At 43.7% G+C, this 26,766-nt stretch overlaps 1 protein-coding gene and 1 pseudogene across 2 annotated transcripts in view; one reads left to right on the forward strand and one right to left on the reverse strand.

Annotated features, from left to right (window-relative positions):
- The first annotated feature begins 541 nt into the window (after positions 1 to 541).
- Positions 542 to 26,766, forward strand: part of ZFYVE1 (zinc finger FYVE-type containing 1) — a 58,865-nt gene continuing 32,640 nt past the window's right edge. The window contains exons 1-2 of one of the 2 annotated variants that reach the window (XM_034993180.1): positions 542 to 756; positions 2,093 to 3,024. In XM_034993180.1, coding sequence (XP_034849071.1) covers positions 2,542 to 3,024 — 483 coding nt within the window. In that variant the 5' untranslated portion in view covers positions 542 to 756; positions 2,093 to 2,541. Of the gene's footprint in view, positions 757 to 892; positions 1,967 to 2,092; positions 3,025 to 26,766 lie in introns of those variants that run through there. The other variant, XM_034993181.1, reaches the window with a different exon arrangement.
- Positions 25,244 to 25,633, reverse strand: LOC118002603 (annotated as a pseudogene).

The raw sequence follows: 26,766 nt of genomic DNA on the forward strand, positions 1-26,766 counted from the left end.
AGTAAAAGGTAAGGTAAACAAATTCAGCTTGGAGAACACCCATAAAGGGAAAACAAAACTCCAAGAAGAGTAAATTCTTTTATCATTTCTTTCTGGTCTTTTCCTAACTTGGGCAAGGTGAAATCAGGAAGAGGAGATTGCCTGTTTTTACACATTTCTGAAGGAATCGTGTGCAATATGTGTTCGTGAAATAGAGTTATTTGCCTCAACTATACTACACATTACATCAGTCATCTAACTTAGCGCCATTCCCTCCCCGGGCACTACCCAAAACAACGCGCTGAAATCTTCGAACACCGCAGTCAATGCAAAAACTCCAAGTCCCGAAACGCTCGACGGCCAGTCTTCACCGCCTCCTCACAAGAGCAGCCTTTTTCGTCCTGGGAGTTGTAGTCATTTAGAGCCTTGATTTCCGGGATGTGGGGAAGGACGCACGTCCTGGGAACTACATTTCCCAGGAAGCTGTGCGCGCCCTTCTCCGCCCTCGCCGGCGTAGGACTCCACCCCCTCCCGCTCCTCTCTCCCTGGACTGCACTGCTCACGCCTTCCTGGTAGTCTGAGCTGGGAGAAGTTCACTCTGATCAGCTGATCCCAACTGACAACAGGAGAGGAGGAAGCCCGGGAGGCAGAGAAGGAGGAGGGGGGGGCGAGATGGAGATGAGGATGGATCCACCGGTGCCCTGAGGAACAGCCCCCGCCCCCGCAGGCGCCCTGCGGTCCCCCGACGCCGCCTCACCGCGGCCGAGCTGCTCTGTGGTGGGATCCCCGGGCCGCCGCGGGCGGGGAGGGAAGGGCACGGCCCAGCGCCGGGCGAGCTATAGTCCTGGAGCTCCGGCTGCCCCCGGGGGGGGGGGGGGGGGGGGGGGTGCGGCGGGGGTGGGGGTGGGGTGGTATAAACAATGGATTCGGCTCTAGCCTCTGCTAGCGTGGGGGCGGATTTTGGGGGACCTTCTTTGTTTAGACTCTGCTCGTGCCCCTCGGGTTGTGGTGGTGTTGCCCGGGAGAAAGGAAGGGTGAGGAACCCCCGGCTGGAGAGAGGTGTCGAGGTGGGGGCCCGAGTGGCAGATTGTTTGCTTGGCCGGTCGGGCGGTGAGGTGTTCTTTTGAAGGTTGATTTTATATTTTTCTAAATTGTGGCGAATTTCGATTTTTGTTTCCGTTGTGGGAGCTGCTTGGGCATGGCTGAGGTTAGGGTGTAAATAAGGTCTCCTAGTCACTCCCTTGCCTTCCTTGTTTGTCTAAAAATAAGATTGATTGATTACTAGAGGGAGGACTTTACATTTCGTTGGGGTATTAGAATGGAGGTCAAGGCTAAGAGGGGTTAAGAATGTAATTGTAGAAGTGACAAAAGCCTCCTTCCTGCCCCAGTTATCTTTTTTTCCCTTTTTTCTTTTTGAAGTTATTTTTAAGTTAGTTTTTGAGTGACAGAGAGAAAAATTATTTGTTATAACTCACTGCAGGCCTGGCTTTGCAGTGGGCCTTAGAGGAGGAATTCTGTCTCCTGTTGCTCCCTTTTTTTTGCAATTAGAGAAGGGACAAAAGGAAGTAACAATAATTGTTCTTTATTGTTTTTAAACATGACATGGTGACTTTTGTTTCCAGGCTTAAGGTCCTTCATAGACATTTGTCTAGAGTTGAAACAACCTAACTAGATCTGCCAAAGGCTTTGATGGAGCTAAAGTCTACATTATTATCATTTCTTTAGATTTTTACAGGTCTCTTTATTCACCTCATAAGTGTGTGCTGCAGGTTAGGGGAGTGCAGAGGGTTGTCCCTCCAAGGACTGTTTGCTTAATGATTTTGATTCTGAATTATTATAATAACTGGATGAACAGAGAATTTCAGTCTGTGAAATGAAGAGACAAAGTCTCTGAAATGCCTTGGGCCTAGAGATAGTGGCTGTTTTCAAAGGGAGGAGCCTTGCCCATGATTTTGAGAAGAAATTTCTAGGATCAGAAGTAGCCTGTGTAAGTTTTATAGTAAGAATGAGATTTCTCTCAGGAGTTCTGGCCTCATATTTAACCACAATCTTTTTTTTTTTAGGTGACTTCTGTTTTTAAATTAGTGAAATCCTTTTCCTTCCTCTATTGTAGGTATCCCCTGAAATACTGACTTGAGGTTGGATTATATTGCAGAGCTTCTGACCACTCTCTTTCACTACCAAACCCTTGTGGCTGAGGCCCAACTGATGAGCCCACCTCAGTGAACCTATCGGATCTCTCTCATATAGCCATAAGAGACCCTTTCAAGTTAACTTTGACCACAACTTTGCTTGCACTTTATGGAGGATAAAACCATCAAACCAAATCAACGTTGCTGCTGACACAGGAATCTTGGAGGCAGAAAATTAAAAATCCCAACATTCGTGAGTGTGAAGAATTCTGATAGGACACCGAAGGTTTGTTTTTGTTTTTGTTTTTTTTTAAGGTGTTCAGAATCCAGTGAAAGTTCTGCAGTCCTCAGACTCAAAAGCCTTTGTCTTCACTCCTGGGGAAAGCCCAGGGACCGGTCTACGGTGGGTGATTTCCTTGCCAATCTGAGTATGAGTGCTCAGACGTCCCCAGCAGAGAAGGGCCTGAATCCGGGGCTGATGTGCCAGGAAAGTTACGCCTGCAGCGGGACTGACGAAGCGGTCTTTGAGTGTGATGAGTGCTGCAGTCTGCAGTGTCTCCGCTGCGAGGAGGAGCTCCATCGGCAGGAGCGCCTGAGAAACCATGAGCGGATAAGGCTCAAACCTGGCCACGTCCCTTACTGCGACCCCTGCAAGGGCACCAATGGGCATTCGCCGGGTATTAGGCAGAGGGCAGCCGTGAGGTGCCAGACCTGTAAAATCAACTTGTGCTTGGAGTGCCAGAAGAGGACTCATTCCGGGGGTAACAAAAGGAGACACCCTGTTACTGTGTACCATGTCACTAAGGTCCAGGGGCTACTGGAGGAAGAAGAGCTGGATGAGGAGACCAGGAGGAAGAAGATGACTGAGAAGGTCGTGAGTTTCCTCCTAGTAGATGAAAATGAAGAAATTCAGGTGAGCCTGTGGGTGAAGTGCGAGTCCTGTGGTCGTGCAGCAGATCTGTTGTTGGAAGATAGCTCTCAAAAGGAAAAGTCCAAGAAGAGCTCACATTTGATCGTTAAAGGGCAAGACCCCTGAAAGCTTAAGTTGGGTGGAGTCAGATTTCATCACTTAACTGGTTGTGTGACCTCGGGCTGAATTACTTTATCTCTCTGAGCCTTAGTTTTGTCATCTATAAATTGGAGACAGTGCCTACTTCTTCGGGTGGTTGTGAGGATGAAATGGTACCATGTGTGTAAAGCCTGTTGCATAACAAATGCTCAGAACATGGTAGCTGTTGTTGTTATCATGTTACTGGGGTTATTGTGAGGGAGATCCGACTTAGATCAGCTTTCTGAGTGAGAGCGCTTGGCAAGTTGATAAATGGGACTGATGAGGGGCTGTGTGTGCAGGGTAGGAGACACCGTGGGTCCTCTAGGAGTGCCAGGCAGCAAGTCATAAACCTGCTAGCTCAATTTAGAGAGAGGGGTGGTCTTTAAAAAGTGGCTTTTGATAAGGAGAGTATTCTGCCAGATGGCCTCTTCTTTTCCTGTACAGGCTGATAGGAAAAGCCAGTGAGGGCACCTGCCATTACAGAAGGACTGGAGAATATTTGATTGGATTCTGAGTTGGGGCAAGGGTAGAGTGTGATGGGAGCAAGCTGGGGAGATGGTGGCGTGTGACAGTTGGGGGTGACTACGGAAGGGGTGGTATAACGTTTATACTTTCCAGGGAGAGTAGTATAATGTCCATGCTTTTGAGTGAAGACTGTTTGAGTTCCGTGCTTGCTTCTCCACTCACCGTGTAACCGTGGAGAGTGATTTGAGCTTTGTGCCTCAGTCTCACTTGTACTTCCCAGTAGTAATTGAGAAGATTCTGAGAGAGAGTAAGGAATGGAAATGGAAGGGCCCTTATCACAGGGCCTGGCACATAGTGTCCAGTACCAGCTCCTTGTTTCTGTCAGTGTCTGTGGTAAATTGACTGGGTACTTTGCAGCAGTGATGACTCCTCAAGTCTCCAGGTTGGGGGAGAACCTTTGTAAGTTGCTGTTTGACACTCCGGTTGCCCACTAAGAATTTTTCAGCTCTTTTTCCTCCTTGGTAAGGTTATAGAAATGCATTACATCATGATTCCATTGTCAGCTAAATACTTTGCTAACACAGACTTCTTTATTGGCTGAGAGGGACTAATGGAGTTATGGAAGAGTGACCCAGATCCCAGTCTGCCTCCCTTGTTAGCAGTAATGTCTTCATTATGGTTATGCTCTAATTGGGTGACTGTGGACTAAATATTTTATAAATGGAACACTTGGACTTGGATGATTCTTGTTGGTTTTGCCACCAATTCAGCCTATGGAAAGTCATATTTTGGATTGCTGTCACTTTTGTAAAGCAAGAGGAAGATTTGGAATGAACCAGTAATCCTCATGGATGTTGTGTTGGCACCAAAAAGTATTTTTTGAGGGGAGGAGGATGTGTATTTTTTTCTTTTTGTGCCACTGATACATGTTCCTTAGTGTAGAGAATTAGGAAAATATATGGAAGTGTAATGAAGAAGACAAATCCAACTACCCAGAGATGATATTTGTTCATCTTTTTTCTTGGAGTGTATAATAATGTATGTAATTGGGTTGTTTGTAAAGATTCCTCCTGCTTTGCTTTCCTTCTTAAACACTGACCACTTCCCATGAAGTAACAATTTCTTAAGCTTAAGCAGCACTGGTTGGGACTAATGGATTAGACATAGAATATTCTTTTTAGGTGGTGATTTGTTCTCCCAGAGTCACAGTGGAAAAATACTTTGAGAGAATGTCTGGTTCTGTTTTCTAATGTGAATGTCCAAAACAATTAGATGATTGTCTAATCTGAATCTAGATTATAAATTCAGCCAGCATGTGAACTCCTGGAGAGCAGGACCGGGTGTTAGGCCCTGTGTCATGCACAGTGGTAGGTAGGTACATTGTCAGCGCATAAATACCTGTTGATAGGTCGGTGATGTCACATTTCAACTTCAGTTTTTAAAAAATGGGTATCATGCACATACCTAGTTAAAACCTAAAATAACATAAAAAGGCATATGATCGCAAGAGTTTCCCTCCTACTCCATCCCCTTAGTCTCCTCCTTTAGAACAATCACCACGAACAACGAACTACGTGCCCTTTTAGAGTTTTTTGACATGTATTTATTAACATATGTATGTATCCTTTTTATTTTTATTTATTATTTTTTAAAGATTTTATTTATTTGACAGAGAGAGAGAGTGAGAGAGGGAACACAAGCAGGGGGAGTGGGAGAGGGAGAAGCAGGCTTCCCGCTGAGCAGGAAGCCCGATGTGGGACTTGATCCCAGGACCCTGGGATCATGACCTGAGCCGAAGGCAGACGCTTAACGGCTGAGCCACCCGGGCACCCTATCCTTTTTATTTTTAAACAAAAATGAAATCTAATATGCTTACTGTTCTGTCCCTCAGCTTTTTTTCACTAAAGGATACATCTTATTGCTATATCAGTACATCTTATCAGTACATTGAGGTCTACCTCATTATTTAAAGGCTGTCTACTATTTTGTTGAATGGGTTTTCTGTAATTTGAGCCTGTTAGTGGATACTTGAGTAGTTAAAAACAAGGATATATTGACTATCCTGTGAATCTATTTAGAAGTGGAATCTCTTTGTCAAATGATATGTGCATTTTATTTTATATATTTTATTTTTTTAAAGATTTTATTTATTTATTATAGAGAGAGAGCATGCATGTACATGAGCAGGGGGGAGGGCGCAGAAGGAGAGGGAGAAGCACACTCCCTACTGAGCAGGGAGCCCAACCATGTGGGGCTTCATCCCAGGACCTGGAGATCATGACCTGAGCCCTAGGCAGATGCTTAACCGACTGAGCCTCCCAGGCACCCCTAATATGTGTATTTTAAATTTACAGATACTACCAAATTTCTGAACCTCATTTTCTTAGCCTCTGAAGTACTTCGGTGAGTCCCCTGGGTTCTGATCTTGACTCACAATAGCTAAAATTTAAAAAGCTCTTAACTATGGTTGTTAGGAACTGTTAGGAATTGTTCTTAGCACTTGTATGAACTCATTTAATCCTGATGATAACTGTGTATTAGTTTCTTATTACTGTGGTAGCAAATTCCCAACATTTAATGGCTTAAAACAACACAAATTTATTTTCTTACAGTTTGGAGGTCAGAAGTCTGGAAATGGGTCTGTATGGCTGTGTTTCTTGTGGGACTCCAGGGGAGTGTTTCTTTCCTTTTCTAGCTTCAGGAGGCCACCTACATTCTTTGGCTTGTGGCCCCATTGTCTAGCTTCAAAGACAGCAATGTAACATCCTCCAATCCCTCTTTCTGTCTCTCTGCTTCTGTTGTCATATGTCCTTCTTGGCCCTCTTGCCTCCCTTTTACAAGGACACTTTGATTAGGTTGGACCCACTTGGATAATCTAGCACTGTGTCCTCCTCTCAAGGTGTTTAATGCAGTCACATCTGTAAAGTTACTTTTGCTACATAAAATGAGCTATTCACAGCTCTCGGGGATTAGATCGTGGTGAGTAGGGGGTGCAGTTTCAGCCTACCACACCTCATGAAGTAAGTTGTAGTCAGTTTGGGCTGCTGTGTATGATAGAATACCATATGCCATTAAATTATATACCATTCAGTAGCATATAAACAACAGAAGCTTATTTCTTGCAGTTCTGGAGGCTGGGAAGTCCAAGATCAAGGTGCTAGCAGATTCGGTGTCTGGTGATGACTGACTTCCTAATTCATAGACAGCCATCTTCTCTTCTCCCTCTGTCCTCAGATGGTGGAAGGGAGTTCCAGAATCTCTTTTATAAGGGCACTAATCTTATTAATGAAGACCTCCCTTCATGACCTGATCACCTCCCAAAAACCCCGCCTCCTAATACGGTCACATTAGGGGTTAGATTTCAACATGAATTTTGGGGGAACACAAACATTTCATTTATAGCATTGTGTTTTATAGGTGAGGACATTGAAGCACAGAGATGAAGTAACTTGCCAGGATCAAGTTACAGTAAGTGGCAGAGGATTTGAACAGAAGTATCGGGCTTTAAAATCCTTGCTGTAACTATGACACTCCAGTTGCCTCTGACCAAGTCTGTTAAGCTTTCTGATTAAGCTTTTTATGGCCAGTACCATCAGCTCATCAATTCCTCAGGGCTGCTTGCTGTGAGGAGCAAAGAAAGCACAGCTCTACAAAATGCAAGACAGGGTTTTTGAAGAACTGTTTACTCACAATAGTAAAGATTCTGTGAGTTAGGCCCCATCTTCATTTTTCTTTTTATGTTTCTAGGCATTTGTGGGTTTTGACTATTTTCAGTTTTGTCCATAGGAATTATTTTAGAAGCTCGTAGGCTGTAACATATGTGTGGTTTTCTCAAATTCTTTGGCCTAGTGTCTCCTAAGATTTGTTGCTTATGGTTTAAGTGTTATTCAGTTTCTTTTGGGAAACCTGAAAGTTCCTTTTAGAAACAAAAAAGTTCCTTTTAGAAGTGTGAATTTTATCATTACCTTGTTATTTGAGTGTGTACTATAGTGCTAAATTTGAGGAGAGACTGGCTTTTGGTCTCAGAAGCAAGAATTCATTTGTGGCTCTTAAATGGACACATTTGGTCTATTAGCCAAAAGCATTCATTAATTGATCACAAGTATTGAGCATATACTGTGTGCCAGGCACTTTCTAGGTTCCAGGGATACATGGCTAATAAGACTTGGTTCGTGGCATCATAGACTTACCCTTCAAGCAGGGAAAGTGGAGTTCACATGTGTAAAACGCATAAAAAGGGATCAGGTGTAGTATTAAGCAAGAATGACTTGGAAGCTACTTGTTCAGGATGATCAGGGAAGGTTTTATTGTAGAAATGACTTTTAAGCAAAGACCTGATGGATACTACCACCTGGGGATATAGACCTCCAGGCAGAGGGCAATGGGAACAAGTAGAAGGTGGATGGGATGTTCGGGGTGTAGGAAGAATGCCAGTATGGTTGGAGAGAGCTGGCAGAGAGTGGTAAGGGCAGAAGCACAGAGGTAAATGGGTTCCAGATCATGTGGGGCCTTGCAAGCCATAGAAAAAAGCTTGGCTTTTAAGTGTAATGGGAAGCACCAGACTGCTTTATGGTAGTAAGTCACGTGATCTGACAGAAGTTTTCAAGAAATGGCTTCAGTGTAAAGACTAGATTGAGGTGACTGGCGGGGGTGGGGCAAGAAGAAAAGCAGGGAGACCACTTAGGAGGCCATTGTAGAAGATAAGGTGAGAGGTGGCTTCGATTTGGTGTTACCGTTGACATTGGGGAGATGGAAGGACACTGATGAGAGCTTCGGGGTTGGTGAACACATGGCCATTGTGGGGAGAGGTGTGCCTGGAGAGGGCATGGAAGCTCCTCACCCTTTCCCCATACCTCTCCCTACACATCTCTGCATCTGGCTGTTGATTTGTATCCTTTATCATATCCTTTAATAAACTGGTAAGTATTTAAAAAAAAAAAAGGAGAGACTGATGAATTTGGGACAAAATTTGGGTGTAAAACAGGAATGCTGTTGCAGAGTGGAGGGTGAGGAATGAGAGAACTTTCAGTGGTGACTTGACTCCTTGGCATTTTGTTTGTGCAGATCTCACCGGCTTAATACCCTGTATCTTCCTGATTTGATAAAACTAAAAGTCTTTAAGAACCTGATTCGTACAATAAAGAGTTAAATTAATCTCATTTGGTATTATCTAACACAGTGGTTCTCAACCAGGAGTGATTTTGCTCTCCCAGAGGGCATTTGGCAATGTTGAGAGACATCTTTGGTTGTCACAACTGGGGGATGTGCTACTGGCTAATGGGTAGAGGCCAGGGTGTTGGTAAATATGTTACAACACATAGGGCAGCCCCCCACAAAAAGAATGATCTGGTACAAAATGTCAGTTGTGCTCTGATTGAGAAATTGATTTAACGGATGAAGGTTTGGTCTAATAGGAGATCTGTATTCTGGTGACATGGCAAGCATACCAGGGACAAAATTAAGCTATGCACCAGTTTTTCCTCCCTCTCTTGGTTCTGTTTGCTCCCCAGAAGTAATGTAGCTGAAATCAGTATTCTCTTTTGGCATACTTGGCAACCTCTCCAGTGAAATGGTTACTTTCTTCTGTGTTGTATTCATTGATTTTTGTAGGCCTCAGTGGAACTGTGCTAGGAAAACCAGAGGACTTGCAGGTCCATTATTTAGAGTCCATAGTGAGTAAACAATCCACACTGATAAGTCATCCATAAGCTCTTGAACTTAGAGACAACACCCTTAGCAAGTAACTCAAAGGTTAGAAGAATAAAGTTCTGACAATTGGATTTCTTAGTGGAAGAAGAGGATAGTATTTTTCTATTTGTTGTGTCTTGTGAGGGATTCAGACATCCTGTCTTATCTGAATGTTTACTGGTCAGAGAAAAAAGTGAACAGTTGTCTTTTTTTTATTCGTATGCATATCTTTAAACCCCATATAAGTTTTTCTTTTTTTCATAACCACCCCATTCTCTTCTTTGTCCCTTTTCTACAAACTTCCTTTGGCTGTCTTCTTTCTGAGAAAGTAGAGCAGCAAACTGACGAGAAATTTCACCTGTTTCCCTTTCAGGGTCATGACCCCTGACTAGGACATTAGGAGAGCCTAGGAGCTTCTCATGCCAAAGACTCCTCAAGGGAAGTCCTCTCACGCTGAACGTGCAAGGTGATAAGGAAGCGTAGTGACCCAGGAACAGCCAATGAGACGCTAAGCAAGTGTCCACTGGGGCAGGCCTTCCTTGACTCAGAGATCTACAGTCTTGGCCCACTCGGAAATGGGAGGCCAAAGTGAGCCTTCTTCATTCCTTCTTCAGCACAGTGGTGGACTTTCTCTCACTGAGACCGTTCCTTTAAGAAGACCCATCACGTTGCTTGGCTGCTTCACTTGTTTACAGTCCCAGAATAGTGTGGCTCAAAATACTGGGACTTGGCTTTTTTTTTTTTTAATTGGTTAAAGGAGACATTATTCTTGTGAGATTCTGGAATGGAAACCAGCAGAGCATGTTTTCATACTGTATGGGAACCCTTGACCACAAACTGGCTCTGCTGGTCTGCACCATTTTTGTGCCCCTTCTGTCTTGGACTTAATCTGCTAGTGACCCCTCTGGCCTTGTCATCTGCTTCCTGGTCTAGGGTACCTTGTTGGGCTTGGTCTTACAGACAGGCTGGCAGAAACCCTTGAGGACTTAATTCTGGCCAACAGGTCATGAGCCAGGGGAATCAATGTAAATCGTGGAACTTCCCCATTTTTGCTCTGCACATGGCCAAACCATTACAGTGTAAGGACTGGTTTTAGTGCTGTGGCTGGTTAGCCTTTGGCGAGTTCTGGTCAGTACCTGGATATATGTGCTGCAGTATTAATTCTTGGGTGCCGTATAAGAAAATATAACAAAAAAACCATAGATCTGCTTAGGGGCTGTCAAAATCATAAGCAATAATTGGCTGAGTAGCAGACGCTCCCTCCCCATCACTGTTTTTTGCTTCTAGAAACCCAAGGAAAAGCCCCTTTTGCTTGGTAATAGTCAGGGGAAGGCATTGGATGGAATTACTGGGAATTGCAGGGTTGAGGATGACTCAGGCAAACAGAAGGAGGAAAGGGCCCCTATTATGTGCTTCCGGTTTCTGCTCAGCATCTTCTGAGCTTTCTCAGCCTTGGGCTCATTCAGTTCTAACAGGGTCCTGGCATTTAACTTGGGAGGCTATTTTTTTTAGTACAGGGCTTTTTAAAATTTGACCCATATAAGCCATCAAAACCACTGTGAGTCAGCTTTTCAGGGAACCTGTCTTTAACTCTTTCAGGTTACCTCCTGTTTGTGTGATTCTTTCTTTCTGTTCTGTTCCTTCCTTGAAGTGATTGATTTTTCTGGAATAGGGCAAATATTTTTGGCTTTTTGAGCCAGGGTTAATAGAATAGGCAGATTTCTTATTAAGTTGACCTTATATGTTTTTCCTGTGGAGGCATCTCCTGCATGTAGCATCCTTGAGTTTATCCTGGAGATTGCGTAGCACGGAAGTGCTTCTGACAGCTGGTTAAACTTTCTGGGGGTGGGCGGCGCTTTGCAGGAGCTCCCATGAGACTATTTCTGAGGTTAGAACTGCTAAATGTATTGGTGAAGAAGGGAAAGAAAACAAGGACATAGGGGGCCACCTGGGTGGCTCAGTCGATTGAGCTCCTGACTTTGGCTCAGGTTATGATCTCAGGATTCTGGGATCGAGCCCCCCATCGGACTCCCCGCTTAGGGAGTCTGCTTGTCTCTCTCCCTCTCGCTCTGCCCCTCCCCTCACTCGTGTGTGCCCTCTCTCTCTCTCAGATAAATAAATAAAATCTTTACAAAAAACAAAAACAAAAAAATCCCACAAGGATATAGAAAGTTCCAGGCAAGAAGAATTGGAAGGACATATGGGAAGGGATACAGAGGGACTTTTGGAGGCAGGAGAGCATGGATGTTTCCTGGGAACCAGTTTTGTTCATTTTCCTATTTTTCCAGTGGCTTTTGGCCAGCAGTTAAGAGACTCTTTGACTGGTTCGTGTGGTCAGTTTGGTGGTGACTGGAGTTCTTGGGCAGAGATGTAGGTATACCAGCCATATAAAGCACCTGACCTCTGGCTTGACTTCACTGGAGGATGATTTTACTTTCTGGTAGCTTCTGGAATTTTTTTCTGCTTCCCAATTTCCTTCTATTTGAGACTGAATTATTGCTGTCTTTCCCAGGGAATTTGACTCTAGATGTTAGAATGCTTGAAAAGAACTGACAGCCTGGTTCCTGCACGTAGTCACAGACATCCTAAATTCAAGTTAAGAGACAGCATGATCCTGAGCAGTTCAGTCCTAGAGTATTCTAGAAATTCCTCTGCTTTCTAGCCCAATCCTTTCTGCCTGGTGAGTGTCATCCAAATGGCTAAACTTGTTTTCCATAATCTCTCATAACCTTTTCTTTCAAAGTACTCAATTCAGTTTATCTGTATCACTCAGCAGCAGTCATAAACATTTATTGAACGTCAATTATGTGCCTTATTAGTTTGAGTAATCTCTATGGAAAATGTTTTAAAATGAAAATTCAGAGGTAAGTGAGCCTGGGGGGTTGGGGGAGGAGATGGCAGAGGCTTCACTCTCAGGAAAGCTTAACTCTCTTTTGTACTTGTCTGTGAGTAGAGGCTGTTTGAGGATCCCATAATTCTTTTTGTACACCCTCTCTGGTCCTGCTTGGTGACCATGGTTTAGTTTGAGGTCATAGGTCATAGGTGACCGCATAGGCACTGTTGCCTTTTTCCCTCATCTTTCTCTCAAGTCAGTTTTGTTAATTAGATCTAGACTGTGACTGATGAACAGATGGACAGATGGACAGCCTGCTTGCCTGTCTTTTTCTGTCTTCTTTCTTTCCTACCCTGTCTCCTCCCTCTCTCCCTGCCCTCCCTTTCCTTGTTCTTCCTTCTCTTTCCCCTTCTCCTCCCTTGCCTTGCCTTCCTTCTTCCCTTCCCTCATCATTCTCTCCCACTGTCCTTTCCTTCTCCCTTCCTCTACTTCCCCCTACCCCCTTCATGAATTGAGAAGTTAAATCTGCCAGTGCCAAGGGGGAAAAGTTTCTTTCTAGAACTAAATAGAAATGATTTTAGGTTTATGTTCTGTTTTGGGTTGTTTATGACATTTCTCTTCCATTTTCATTACCACAGAAAATTGCATTCACTACATTGTTTTTATTTTTATTTTTTTATTTTTTAAGATTTTATTTATTTATCAGAGAGAGAGAGACAGAGGCAGGCAGAGGGAGAAGCAGGCTCCTTTGCTCAGCAAAGAGCCCGATGTGGGACTCGATCGCAGGACCTTGGGATCATGACCTGAGCCAAAGGCAGACGCTTAACTGACTGTGCCACCCAGGCATCCCCACTACATTGTTTTTAAAAGGATTGACCTAAAAAGTTTTTGGCTTCATAGTGCAGCCTTCCTTGGGCACCATATTAAAAAGAGTAGCCCCTGCCCTGGCCTTGTATTTCTAGTCTTCTCTCCTGATTTTTTCACACTACTTAACCACCATTTGACATAACATGTACTTTTATCTAGCTGTCTATTTATCTATCTATTTTTAAGATTTATTTATTTTAGAGAGAGAGAGAGTGCCAGCGTGCACAGGAGCGGCAGGAGGGGCATAGGGAGAGGGAGAGAGAGAGAATCTCAAGCAGACTCCCTGCTGAGCATGGAGCCCAATGTGGGACTCGATCTCATGACCCTGAGATCATGACCCGAGCTGAAACCTTGAGCCAGATGCCTAGCTGACTGAGCCACCCGGGTGCCCCTCATACGTACTTTTAAAAATCAGCTTTGTTGTGATATAGTTTCTGTGTGATATAATATATGCATTTTAAGAGTATGGTTCTGTGGGTTTTGATAAATGTATATCCACATGTATAAAAACCACCACAATCAAGATACAGAACATTTCCATCCCCCAGAAAGGTTCCTCAGCAGTCACTGATCTGTTTTCTATCACTATAGATTTGGTTTTCCTAGAGTTTCATATAAATAGAATCATGCAGTACTGTTTTGGGTCTGCCTGCTTTCAATTACTGTAATGTTTTGGAGCAGGGGATCATTCATGTTGTATGTCCCAGGTCACTTCTTTTTATTGCTGAGTAGTATTCCATTGCATGGATCTACCACAATTTGTTCATCTGTTGACTTGTTTTTTGGTGTGTGTGCTATATATTTTAATTGTTTGAATATGGTCTTTCTTCTTCCCCATTAGAATATAGGCTCCATGAGGGCAGTTATTTATTTTTTTATTGAGGTGTAATTTGCATCACACGAAATGAACCCCATGGTAAAGTGAGTGAGTCGATGGTGTGTAGTACATTCACGGTTTTGTGCAGCCACCACTCTGTCTAGTTCTCAAACATTTTCATCATCCCGAGTGACAACTCTGTGCCTATTAAGCAGTCTGTTCCAGGGAGGTGACTTTTTTGGTCTTTTTTTATGTAACTTTTATTATTTTCCTGTTATAAAAACGAGACTCTGCATGTTAAAATACTGAAAATACAGAACTATGGAAAAGTATAGAATTTTATCTTAATTTTACAATAAAAGAAGGCCACTAGTACCTCATTTCTTTTTAATGTTGCATTTACTTTTTTTTAAAAACAGTTTTATTGAAGGACACCTGGGTGGCTCAGTCGGTTAGGCATCTGACTCTTGATCTCTAGGTCATGAGTTCAAACCCTGCATTGTGCTCCATGCTGGACTTGGAACCTACTTAAAAAAACCAAAACAAAACAGTTTTATTGAGATATGATTCACATACTATAAATTCACCCATTTAAAGTATACAATTAATTGGCTTTTAGTATATTCATGGATATGTACAACTATCACCACAGTCACCTTTGGAAAATTAAAAAAAAAACCACATCATTTTCGTTGGGCAGTGATTTTTGTCTCTTCTGTTCATCAGCATCTAGAACAGTGTTTGGCATATAGTAGGTACTCGATATTTGTTGAATGAATGAAATGCACTCATGAGGATAAATCAGCTTAATCATTAATTCGGTAAACATTTAATCAGTGCCTCCTATGTGCTGACAACTGAGGACAGTAGAAAGTGGCACTCAGATACTGAGCTTGCCCTCAGGGAGAGGACAGTCCAGCGGTAACAGAAGACAAATACATGGAAATAAGATGGATGATGTCAGAGTGGTATAGAGAGGATGTTATAGAAATTCAGAGGAGGGGGGTACTGCTGGAGGGGTTACTATTATTGACTTTGTTTTTATTTTTAAAATTTTTTAATGTTTTTACATTTCTTGTATTTTGTTTTCTAATACATTGCTTCTAGTGTAAAAACATAACAGTTACTTGTATTTTGACTGTATCTTGTGACATTGCTAAATTTATTAAGAACTTTGAGTGCTTTGTTTTTAAAATTTAAATTCAATTAACATAATGTATTATTAGTTTCAGAAGTAGAGGTCAGTGATTCATCAGTCTTTTTTTTTTTAAGATTTTATTTATTTGAGAGAGAGAGAGCACAGAGGGAGAGGGAGAAGCAGACTCCTCACTGAGCAGAGAGCTCAGTGGATGCGGGGCTCGATCCCAGGATCCAGGGATCGTCACCTGAGCTGAAGGCAGATGCTTCACTGACTGAACCACCCAGGCGCCCCCATCAGTCTTACATAATACCCAGTGCTCATTACATCACATGCCCTCCTTAATGTCCATCACCCACTTATTCCTTCCCCTCCAGCAACCCTCAACTTTGTTTCCTATGATTAAGAGTTTCTTACGGTTTGTCTCCCTCTCTGATTTCGTCTTGTTTTATTTTTTCCACTCTTCCCCTATGATCCTGTTTTTTTTTTTTTGGTGCAAAAAGGTGATTTTATTAAAGCGCAGGACAGGACCCGTGGGCAGAAAGAGCTGCTGATCCTGTTTTGTTTCTTAAATTCCACATATGAGTGAAATCATATGATAATTGTCTTTCTCTGATGGACATTTTACTTAGCATAATACCCTCTAGTTCCATCCACGTCGTCGCAAATGGCAAGATTTCATTTTTTGGATGGCGGTATTCCATTGTATATATGTACCACTTTTTTTTTTTTAAGATTTTATTTATTTATTTGACAGAGAGAGACACAGCGAGAGAGGGAACACAAGCAGGGGGAGTGGGAGAGGGAGAAGCAGGCTTCCCACTGAGCAGGGAGCCAGATGCGCGGCTCGATCCCAGAACCCTGGGATCATGAACTGAGCCAAAGGCAGACGCTTAACGACTGAACCACCCGGGCGCCCCATATATATACCACTTATTTATCCATTCATCTGTCAATGGACGTCTGGGTTCTTTCCATAATTTGGCTATTGTGGACATTGATATAAACATTGGGGTGCAGGTGCCCCTTCAGATCACAAATTGTATCTTTGGGGTAAATGCCTAGTAATGTAATTGCTGGATCATAGGGTAGCTCTATTTTTCACTTCTTGAGGAACCTCCATACTGTTTTCCAGAGTGGCTGCACCAGTTTGCATTCCCACTGATAGTGTAAGAGGGTTCCTCTTTCTCCTCATTCTCGCCAACATCTGTTGTTTCCTGACTTGTTAATTTTAGCCATTCTGACTGGTGTGAAGTGGTATCTCATTGTGGTTTTGATTTGTATTTCCCTGATGCTGTGAGTGATGTTGAGCATTTTTTCATGTGTCTTTTGGCTATTTGTATGTCTTTGGAGAAATGTCAGTTCATGTCTTCTGCCCATTTCTTGATTGGATTACTTTTTCTTTGGGTGTTGAGTTTGATAAGTTCTTTATAGATTTGGGATACTAGCCCTTTATCTGATAATACATTTGCAAATATCTTCTCCCATTCTGTCCTTGGTTTTGTCAACTGTTTCCTTTGCTGTGCAAAAGCTTTTAATCTAGATGAAGTCGCAATAGTTCATTTTTGCCCTTGCTTCCCTTGCCTTTGGCGATGTGTCTAGTAAGAAGTTGCTATGGTTGAGGTTGTAGAGGTTGCTGCCTGTGTTCTCCTCTAGGATTTTGATGGATTCCTGTCTCACATTTAGGTCTTTCATCCATTTTGAATTTACTTTTGTGTATGGTGTAAGGAAGTGGTCCAGTTTCATTCTTCTGCATTTGGCTGTCCAACACCATTTGAAGAGACTGTTTTTTCCATTGGTTATTCTTCCCTGCTTTGTTGAAGATTAGTTGACCATAGGGTTGAGGGTCCATTTTTGCATTCTCTATTCTGTTGCATTCATCTGTGTGTCTGTTTTTGTGCTAGTACCATACTATCTTGATGATTATAGCTTTGTAATAGAGCTTGAAGTCCGGAATTGTGATGCCACCAGCTTTGGTTTTCTTTTTCAACATTCCTTTGGCTATTTGGGGTCTTTTCTGGTTCCATACAGATTTTAGGATTATTTGTTCCAGCTCTGTGAAAAAAGTTGATGGTATTTTGATACGGATTGCATTGAATGTATAGATTGCTCCAGGTAGCATAGACATTTTAACAATATTTGTTCTCCCAATCCATGAGCATGGAACACTTATCCATTTCTTTGTGTCTTCCTCAATTTCTTTCATAAGTGTTCTATAGTTTTCTGAGTACAGATCCTTTGCTCTTTGGTTAGGTTTATTCTTAGGTATCTTAATGGTTTTTGGTACAATTGTAAATGGGATCACTCTTTAATTTCTCTTTCTTCTGTCTCATTGTTAGTGTATAGAAATGCAACAGATTTCTGTGCATTTATTTTATATCTTGCCACTTTGCTGAATTCCTGTATGAGTTCTAGCAATTTTGGGGTGGAGTCTTGGGTTTTCCACACAGAGTATCACGTCATCTGCGAAGAGTGGGAGTTTGACTTCTTTGCTGATTCGGATGCCTTTTATTTCTTTTTGTTGTGTGATTGCTGAGGCTAGGACTTCCAGTACTATGTTGAACAATAGTGGTGAGAGTGGACATCCCTGTCATGTTCCTGACCTTAAGGGAAAAGCTCTCAGTTTTTCCCCACTGAGCATGATATTTGCTGTGGGCTTTTCGTATATGGCTTTTATGATATTGAGGTATGTTCCCTCTATCTCTTCACTGTGAAGAGTTTTAATCAAGAAAGGATGCTGTACTTTGTCAAATGCTTTTTCTGCATCTATTGAGAGGATCATATGGTTCTTGTCCTTTCTTTTATTAATGTAGTGTATCACATTGATTGTTTTGTGGATGTTGAACCACCCTTGCAGCCCAGGAATAAATCCCACTTGGTCGTGGTGAATAATCCTTGTATTTATTTATTTTATTTTATTTTATTTTTTTAAAGATTTTATTTATTTATTTGACAGAGAGAGACACAGCGAGAGAGGGAACACAAGCAGGGGGAGTGGGTGAGGGAGAAGCAGGCTTCCCGTTGAGCAGGGAGCCTGATGCGGGGCTCGATCCCAGGACCCTGAGACCATGACCTGAGCCGAAGGCAGACGCTTAACGACTGAGCCACCCAGGCGCCCCGGTGAATAATCCTTTTAATGTACTGTTGGATCCTGTTGGCTAGTATCTTGGTGGGAATTTTTGCATCCATGTTCATCAGGGGTATTGGTCTGTAATTCTCCTTTTTGGTGGGGTCTTTGTCTAGTTTTGGGATCAAGGTAATGCTGGCCTCATAGAAAGAGTTTGAAAGTTTTCCTTCCATTTCTGTTTTTTGAAACAGCTTCAGAAGAATAGGTATTAATTCTTCCTATTATTGACTTTAAATAGTTCTAGCAATGTTCTTACTTCACCAGGGCTCCGCTGTTGCATTCCGCACAGAACGCAGGCCCTGCTCAGTCTCTGCCTCAGACACCAAAGATCTCCTTGTAAGGCTGTGTCATCTGTTAAGATCTTCGAGATAAAGTATGAGAAGAGCATTTTTAATGAATCTGTGGTATAGTAATAATCCTTGGAATCACGTCACATCATTCTTCCGAAGACTGAATGCCTTCTTATGCATGATGTATGTATTATGCGATCTCATAACTGCTTTTTCTTTAATTGAAAAGACACATCCTTTTGAGGGAGGGAACAGTAAGTATTGAGTGAGCATCTTGTTCCAGTATCTCTAACTCTTTAATGAGAGCGCACTGGAAGCCTTCCCTCGGAAGGGTTTTTACTTGGGATAATGGAATGAAATTCTGTGGTGGCGGTGGTGACTCTGGCCTAGAGGCAAACAGTGTAGCTACAGCCATGATGTCAGCCAGGTCTTCTAGCATTTACTGCCTGATCGCACCGTGCCCAGGGCCCCACGTGCAATGATCTCGTTTAATCCTCACAGCAATCCTCAGAAGTAGATTGTGTTATCCCCATTTTACAGGTGAGAAAACTGAGGCTCAGGAAAGTTAAAGGACTTCTTTAAGGTTATTCTAAAAATCAGCAAGTGGTATTGAGGCAGGTTGGTTGAACCCTTCACGGTAAAGCTATACTGTTCCCTTCCCCAGAGGTGATATGGCATTTAGATATTCATTCATTTATTTTACAAATATGTATATACTGATTTCCTGTTATGTGTCAGTCCCTGGGCTGGGGTTGCAGTGGTGAAAACACAGGACAGACCCTGGCCAGCACGGAGTTATGTTGTAGTTGGGAAGCTCAGAACCAGGAAGAACGGAAAATGTTAAAAGAGATGGTGGGTGGGGAACGGAGACTTTGAGCAGGAGAAGGGTTGAGTGAATTGCCCATGGTCTGATCCATGGACCCGAACCTAGCCCTCTTGTCTTCTTCCTGGCCTGGTGCTTTTATTGCTAAGTCTTTTATAGCTGGCCAAATATGGGTATGCCGTGTCACTTAAGAGGGGGCTGTGTCTCCCATCTGGAAGTTCTTTGGAAGAGTCTCTTGGAATGATGTGGGTCTTGAGGATGACTCGGTATTTCCAGTCTGTCCTCAGATTTCAGCTTTGCTTTAGAAAGCTTTTTGTTCAGATACAAAAGGATAGCTGGACAGGGTGAGTTGGGTGAGATCAAAGAAACTGATCATGGAGCTAAAAATGACTCTCTTTAGAGAATTCAGTTTGTGGATCATTTCTACATACAGACACTCTTTCTTGCTGGAGTAGGAGGGGAGCTGCGGGCGGAGTCTGAGAGGCTCTGTGTCAGAAGCACCGCTGGTGGTTCTAAGACAAGGGAGAATTCCTGACCTCTCAAGTAATGGAACACTTTGGGGACACTGGAGTGGAAGAAAGTGATCTTTGCCCTTACCAAATGTGCTCAGTGTGTTTGTGAAGCTAATCTCATGACTTCAGTGGTCTTAAGAAAACATTTGATTGAGAAACAATTGTGTTTTTGTATGAAATTCTGTGGACACATACATGGATAAACACAGAGTTACACACTCCTTTTAGGATAGAATGAAAGGAAATTTTCTGGACTTGCTGGGTTGGAGAAACAGGTTTACTAGAACTTTCTGACAGGGTTTTGCTATTGGAATGGAACCACCTTATCGTTTGGGTTGTAAAAGTAGACTGGCTAATGATCTGTTTGACATTGTTTTAGTAAAATCTTGTCTGAAAATTAGACCATGGAGTTTAAATCATTGCCTGGAGTTTTTTTCAACATGATGAAAATGGCTCTGGATTTTTTTTTTTTTTTTGAAGATTTTATTTATTTGACAGAGAGAGTGAGAGAGCACAAGCAGGGGGAGCAGTAGAAGGAGAGGGAGAAGCAGGCTCCCCACGGAGCAGGAATCCCGATGTGGGGCTCGATCCTGGGATCATGACCTGAGCTGAAGGCAGACGCTTAACCATCTGAGCCACCCAGGCGCCCCTGGATTTTTTTTTTAAGATTTTATTTATTTATTGGAGAAAGAGAGCGAGAGAGCATGCATGATCAGGGGCAGAGGCAGGGGCAGAGGCAGAGGCAGAGGCAGAGGGAGAAGCAGACTCTCCGCTGAGCAGGGAGCCTGACACCAGGCTCAATCCCAAGACCCCAGGGTCATGACTTGAGCCGAAGGCAGACAGTTAACCAACTGAGCCACCCAGGTACCCGTTTTTTTTTTTTTAATCAGACAGAGAGAGAGAGAGAATGGGGGGGAGAAGGAGAGGGAGAGAGAGAATCTTAAACAAGTTCTTTTTCCAGCACAGAGCCTGACATGAGGCTCGATCTCACGACCCTGAGATCATAACCTGAGCCAAAATCAAGAGTTGGACACTGAACTGACTGAGCCACCCAGGCGCCTCAGCTCTGGATTTTTCTAGGAAGAGTTCTCTCACCTTCCACTTCTCCTTTACCTTCCCAGGAGAAGGAAAATGTTACCTAAGTTCTATTAACTGTCTTGGTCTAAAACATCATCAGGTCAGTGCCAGACACTAGAGGAAGCTCAGTATGTGTCCGTTGATTAAAATATGCAAAAAAGAGAAAAATAAAAGAAGCAATCAAGCTCTAGTTTCCTTTTGGGATAGTGGTCCCAGTTCTGGTGAGAGTGAGAATTTGGTTTGGTTTCTTTGGGTTCTGTCTCTTCCTCTGAACCCAGGTAAAAATAGATGAAAATAAGATAAATCAGAGACCAACATGTAGAAGTAATTACTAGGAAGTTCCCTTTGGCAATAACTATTGAACTAGGCTAGTTTTAGAATCTTGGTGGGGAGGTATAAAATAATCTTTGGTTCAGAGGTGGGATGTATATAAGCACTGGGTTGTGATGGGTTGGTAGGAGAAACCAAGCTTCTCTTAGCTGAGCAACCAAGCTTTTTTTTTTTTTTTTTAAGATTTTATTTATTTATTTGACAGAGAGAGACACAGCGAGAGAGGGAATACAAGCAGGGGGAATAGGAGAGGGAGAAGCAGGCTTCCCGCGGAGCAGGGAGCCCAATGCGCAACCAAGCTTTAATTAGCTCCTTCTGTGACTTTGGGGAAGGAGCTGGTTTTTGCCCTCATCCACAGGGAATATCTTCATAAAAACTTAAAGGTCTGTATGATTTTAGTTGACACAGATTAGATCCTTTTTGTCTCTAGAGGCCAGAACTGAAAGGACCTCAGTGCTGAGCTACTTTCCTCTGTAGTGTTTTTGGGTGCCTTTGGGATTTCGCTTCCGTGGTCTCTGTACTTTGTTGAACTTTCCTCCTTTTGAGGCTCTTTACTTCAGTTCCTTCCTCATCTCTTGCTTTTCCCTTTGCAGAGAACAAAGCTGTTTTCCCTCAGAACAAAGCTTATGTGGTTATTCTTTCTGGAATGATTCTCTAAGGGCTGAGAAGGAATTTCTTGTTGGAGATTGTCATCATTCCCATTGCTTGCTTGGGTCAGAGCTTGACTGCTGGACCCTTTTCACTACCATAAAGTGCTCTGAATTCTAAGTTGGAACAATGGAGATCACTGAGTACTGTTAATATTTCATTTTAGAAACTCTGCTTGGAATCCTATGCAAAGGGAAAAAGCTTTGTGGGTGAGATAGAGAGGTGTACTGTTTGGTTTCTTAAAAACTCTGGGTGTTAGACGGTCACTTTACTAAGAGTCAGCTGTAAAGCCGGTATTAATATTTTTTTCTTTTTTTCCAAAGATTTTATTTATTTATTTGAGAGAGAGAATGAGAGAGAGAGAGCACGAGAGCGGGAGAGGGAGAGGCAGACTCCCCACTGAGCAGGGAGCCCGACGTGGGACTCGATCCCGGGGCTCCAGGATCATGACCTGAGCCGAAGGCAGTCGCTTAACCAACTGAGCCACCCAGGCGCCCAATACCATGTTGTTTTGATCAGGGGGAGAGGAAAGGAGTTATCAGAGCCACTCAGCGAGTTCTTTCATTTTCAGGTGGAATCAGTTTAGATCTTTTTTTTTTTTTTTTTAAAGATTTTATTTATTTGACAGAGGGAGAGACAGTGAGAGAGGGAACACAAGCAGGGGGAGTGGGAGAGGGAGAAGCAGGCTTCCCGTGGAGCAGGGAGCCGGATGCGGGGCTCGATCCCAGGACCCTGGGACCATGACCTGAGCCGAAGGCAGACGCTTAACGACTGAGCCACCCAGGCGCCCCGGAATCAGTTTAGATCTTAGCACATGGCTGATTTAGTCCCTGCATGAGCAACTTCTGGGCCACAAGCGGGTGCAAGCCCGGCCGTTACTGTGGTGCCCCCGGATGCGTTTGCAATGGGCTGGTCTTCAATAAGAATGGGTCCTGTTTAGTGAGTGCTTACTATGCACCGGGCAGTGCCCTTCACCTGCTTTATTTCTTTTAGCCTCTCAGGATCCCGAAGGGTTGCGGACTCTTACTGTCTCATTGCCCTGACGCGTCAGTAGTGAAGTCGCTTCTCCCAGGCCAGCAGGGGCAAAGCCAGGAGTGGAATTTGGGTGTTTCTGACTTGTCTGACATCCAAGAGATGGCCTAGGGAGCTCAGGAAGAGCAGAAGGTGGGAGTTGGGAGAGGGCAGCCTTCCCGAGAAGCATTTCAGACATGTAGAGCTGGGCGCGGGAGTGGAGCAGAGTGGGGTCATTGATTGCAAACTGGCAGAACCAGTAGGGCTGGAGCCTTGTTCCCTTCTGCCTCCTTCCTTTCCTCATCAAAGGGAATCTTCTTGTCTTTTCTTTACCTACCCCCCCCCCCCATCAGTCTTGCTACTGCCTAGGCTGCTCTCTCCTTTCTGGCCCAGGGGAAAAGGCCCACAGCTTAGGGTGAGCTGAGTAGTGTAACAGAGAGCAAAATAATGTGCAAGGCAGAAGAAGGAAAAAGGAAGTACAGCGCCAGTTCAGCAGCCATTTTCTCCGTTTCTCTCTCTTTTTTTTTTTTTAAAGATTTTATTTATTTATTTGAGAGAGAGAGAACGAGAGACAGAGAGCATGAGAGGGAGGAAGGTCAGAGGGAGAAGCAGACTCCCTGCTGAGCAGGGAGCCCGATGCGGGACTCGATCCCAGGACCCTGGGATCATGACCTGAGCTGAAGGCAGTCGCTTAACCAACTGAGCCACCCAGGCGCCCTGCATAAACACTTTTTAGAAAAGATTTTATTTATTTGAGAGAGAGAATGAGAGACAGAGAGCACGAGAGGAGAGAGGGTCAGAGGGAGAAGCAGACCCCCCGCTGAGCAGGGAGCCTGACGTGGGACTCGATCCTGGGACTCCAGGATCATGACCTGAGCCGAAGGCAGTCGCTTAACCAACTGAGCCACCCAGGCACCCCTCTCCGTTTCTCTCTTTACTGGACTAGCCATCACCACCCAGTTAGGGGAGGCAGCAGTGGCTCTGCCCTTATTTTACATGTGAAAACCAATACAGTCAGTGCAGGTTGTGCAGGTTAAATGGTTATCCAAAGCTCGTCAGATTCGGTGGCGTATGCCTGACACATGAGCAGGTATGTTTAACCTGCCCCAGGACACTGGGTGCCAAAATAAAACCCCCCGCGTGCTGACAGGGAGTGCTTTATTTTCATCCCATATGAGTTGTTTCTCTTTTTTTTTTTTTTTTAAAGATTTTATTTATTTGACAGAGGGAGAGACAGTGAGAGAGGGAACACAAGCAGGGGGAGCGGGAGAGGGAGAAGCAGGCTTCCCGCGGAGCAGGGAGCCCCATGCGGGGCTCAATCCCAGGACCCTGGGATTATGACCTGAGCCGAAGGCAGTTGCTTAACGACTGAGCCACCCAGGCACCTCCCAAATGAGTTGTTTCTTGATATATGTTCTGTGCATCGCCTGGTGGGTACTTCATAGGGATCCTGAGACGGTTAATTGTGTACCAAAAGGCCCCCGTGTGCCCCCTTTCCAGGCGCCCGCTCTTACGTAGCCCCGAGAGCAGCGACCTCATCAAACTCCTTGCCAGTAGAGCTTTAGGGCGCTTTTGTTCTCTTTCTCTTGCAGCTAGCCTGGCTGTTTGGGACCAGTGAGTGACACCAGTCCCAAATGGGCTGTTCTGTGTAACTTCTTGTTCCTCTCAGTTGTCTGGGACAGTGAGCCCATCACCGGCTTTATCGAATGCTGCTGTGTGTGAGGCCCTGTGGAGGATAGAGGGTGGAGAAAAGTGGTTACGGTACTTAGCAACATGCACGACATTCATTCATTTATTCATTCAATAACCAGATACTGAGCTTTTCCTACGTTCAGGTTGTGTCCCAGATACTTGGGATGAAAAGATTGGATAGACATGGTTCTGCCCTCATGGATCTAGCAAAGGCACTGTCGTTGTAGTGGGCATTGGGTAAATTATTAGCATTGTCATTAACCTTAATGCATTAATAATGCAACAACAGTGATATTATTAATAGGATATGAGTAGTCTACTATCTTGATGAGGTTATGGGAAATGAGGGTATTATCATACCCATGGTCTGTCTACATTTCCCTAACTTCTCATTATCCAACCAGCAGACTCTTGAGAATCAGAAGGTATGTTTTCTCTTGTGGCTGGAGGATACTAGGTGTAAAGGTTCATCACTCCTTGCTGGAGTAGAACATTGCCTGTTTGGATTAGGAGCTTTGGCCCTGAGGTTCTGTATTTTGAGATTTGGGGCCCTGAGCATCTTTCTGGGGGTCCAGTCTGGGATCTCACTGGCACCAGGTCTCTTCCCTCCTGCCCTGACTTTTAAAAGAATTACAGCATTCTTTAACTGTAAACAGAGGAATTATGGATTGATGAAGTTTGACCAATACATTTTTTAGTATAATCTCCATTTTATTTTTTTTCCAGAGAACAGTTTTTCTTCAGTCCTTAAGGACTTAGCTCCTTACATGGGCTTTAGTGGAGGTCGTAGGGCAGCATCTATCTGCAGGTCTAAATCGGGGTGGGGATGTTTGGTCCTACGATGCTTCACGAGAGCGATTCCTGACTATCTTGCTGTGGATGTATGTTTCACATACAGCTTGGGAAGCACATAGGCTTGGACACTTGCTTTGGAAATGTCCCTGATGGCGGTGTCCTCTACTATGTTCCAAATACCGAACTTCTTAATGGCCTTGTCCTTGGGTATGCAACAGGCGCAGTTGGTGCGGCAAATAGGCTGCATGTGGCCATGGCCATTTTTGACATGACCATTATTCCTTTTCTTCTTGGTCATCTTAGAAGTCTCTCTCTCAGAGAGAGAGAATGCACGCAAGCGGGGGAGGGGCAGAGGCCGAGGGAGAAAATCTCAACCAGACTCCATGCTGAGTGCAGAGCCTGATGCCCGGCTCGATCTCAATACCCTGAGATCATGACCTGAGCCCAGATCGAGTTGGACACTTAACTGACTGAGCCACCCAGGTGCCCCCCCTTTTAATAACAGCTTCATTGAGATGTAATTCATATACCATATGTTTCACCCCCTTTTTTTTTTTTTAAAGATTTTATTTATTTATCTGACAGAGAGAGAGACAGCGAAAGAGGGAACACAAGCAGGGGGAGTGGGAGAGGGAGAAGCAGGCTTCCCGCCGAGCAGGGAGCCCGATGTGGGGCTCGAACCCAGGACCCTGGGGTCATGACCCGAGCCAAAGGCAGACGCTTAACAACTGAGCCACCCAGGCGCCCCTATTTCACCCTTTAAGTGGATAATTCAGTGTTTTTAGTATATTCTAAAGTTGTGCAGCCCTTAGCACTAATTCCAGGACATTTTTATGAACCCAAATAGAAACCCTCTACCCATTAGCAGTCACTCCGTAGTCCCTCCTTCCCCCAGCCATTGGCAACTCCTAATATACTTTCTGTCACTGTGAATCTGCCTGTCATGGATATTTCATATAAATGGGATCCTAGAATATGTAGTATTTTGTGTCTGGCTCTTTTCACTTAGCATGATGTTTTCAAGGTTCATCCATGTTGTAGCATGCATCAGTACTTCATTGCTTTTTTATGGTTGAATAATACTCCACTGTATGCATACACCACATTTTGTTTATCCATTCATCATTTGATGGAGATGTGGGTGTTTCCACCTTTTGGCTATCATGGATATTGCTGCCATGAACATTTGTGTTCACGTTTTGTGTGGACATGTTTTCAGTTCTCTTGGATACATACCTGGGAGTGGAATTACTGAGATATACGATAACTCTCTAACTTTTTGAGAAACTGCCATACTGTTTTCCAGAGTGGCTTTGCCGTTTTACATTCTCAGCAGGGCATGAGCATTGCAGTTTCTCCATACTCTCATTAACACTTGTTAATCTTTTTTTTTTAATTTTTAATTTTTTATTATTTATTTATTTTTAAAGATTTTATTTTATTTTAAAGATTTTATTTATTTGAGAGAGAGAGTAAGCAAGAGCAGGGTGA

The sequence above is a fragment of the Mirounga leonina genome, unplaced genomic scaffold (genome assembly GCF_011800145.1).
Source record: "Mirounga leonina isolate KUSES-001 unplaced genomic scaffold, KU_Mleo_1.0 Mir_82, whole genome shotgun sequence".
Classification (NCBI taxonomy): domain Eukaryota; kingdom Metazoa; phylum Chordata; class Mammalia; order Carnivora; family Phocidae; genus Mirounga; species Mirounga leonina.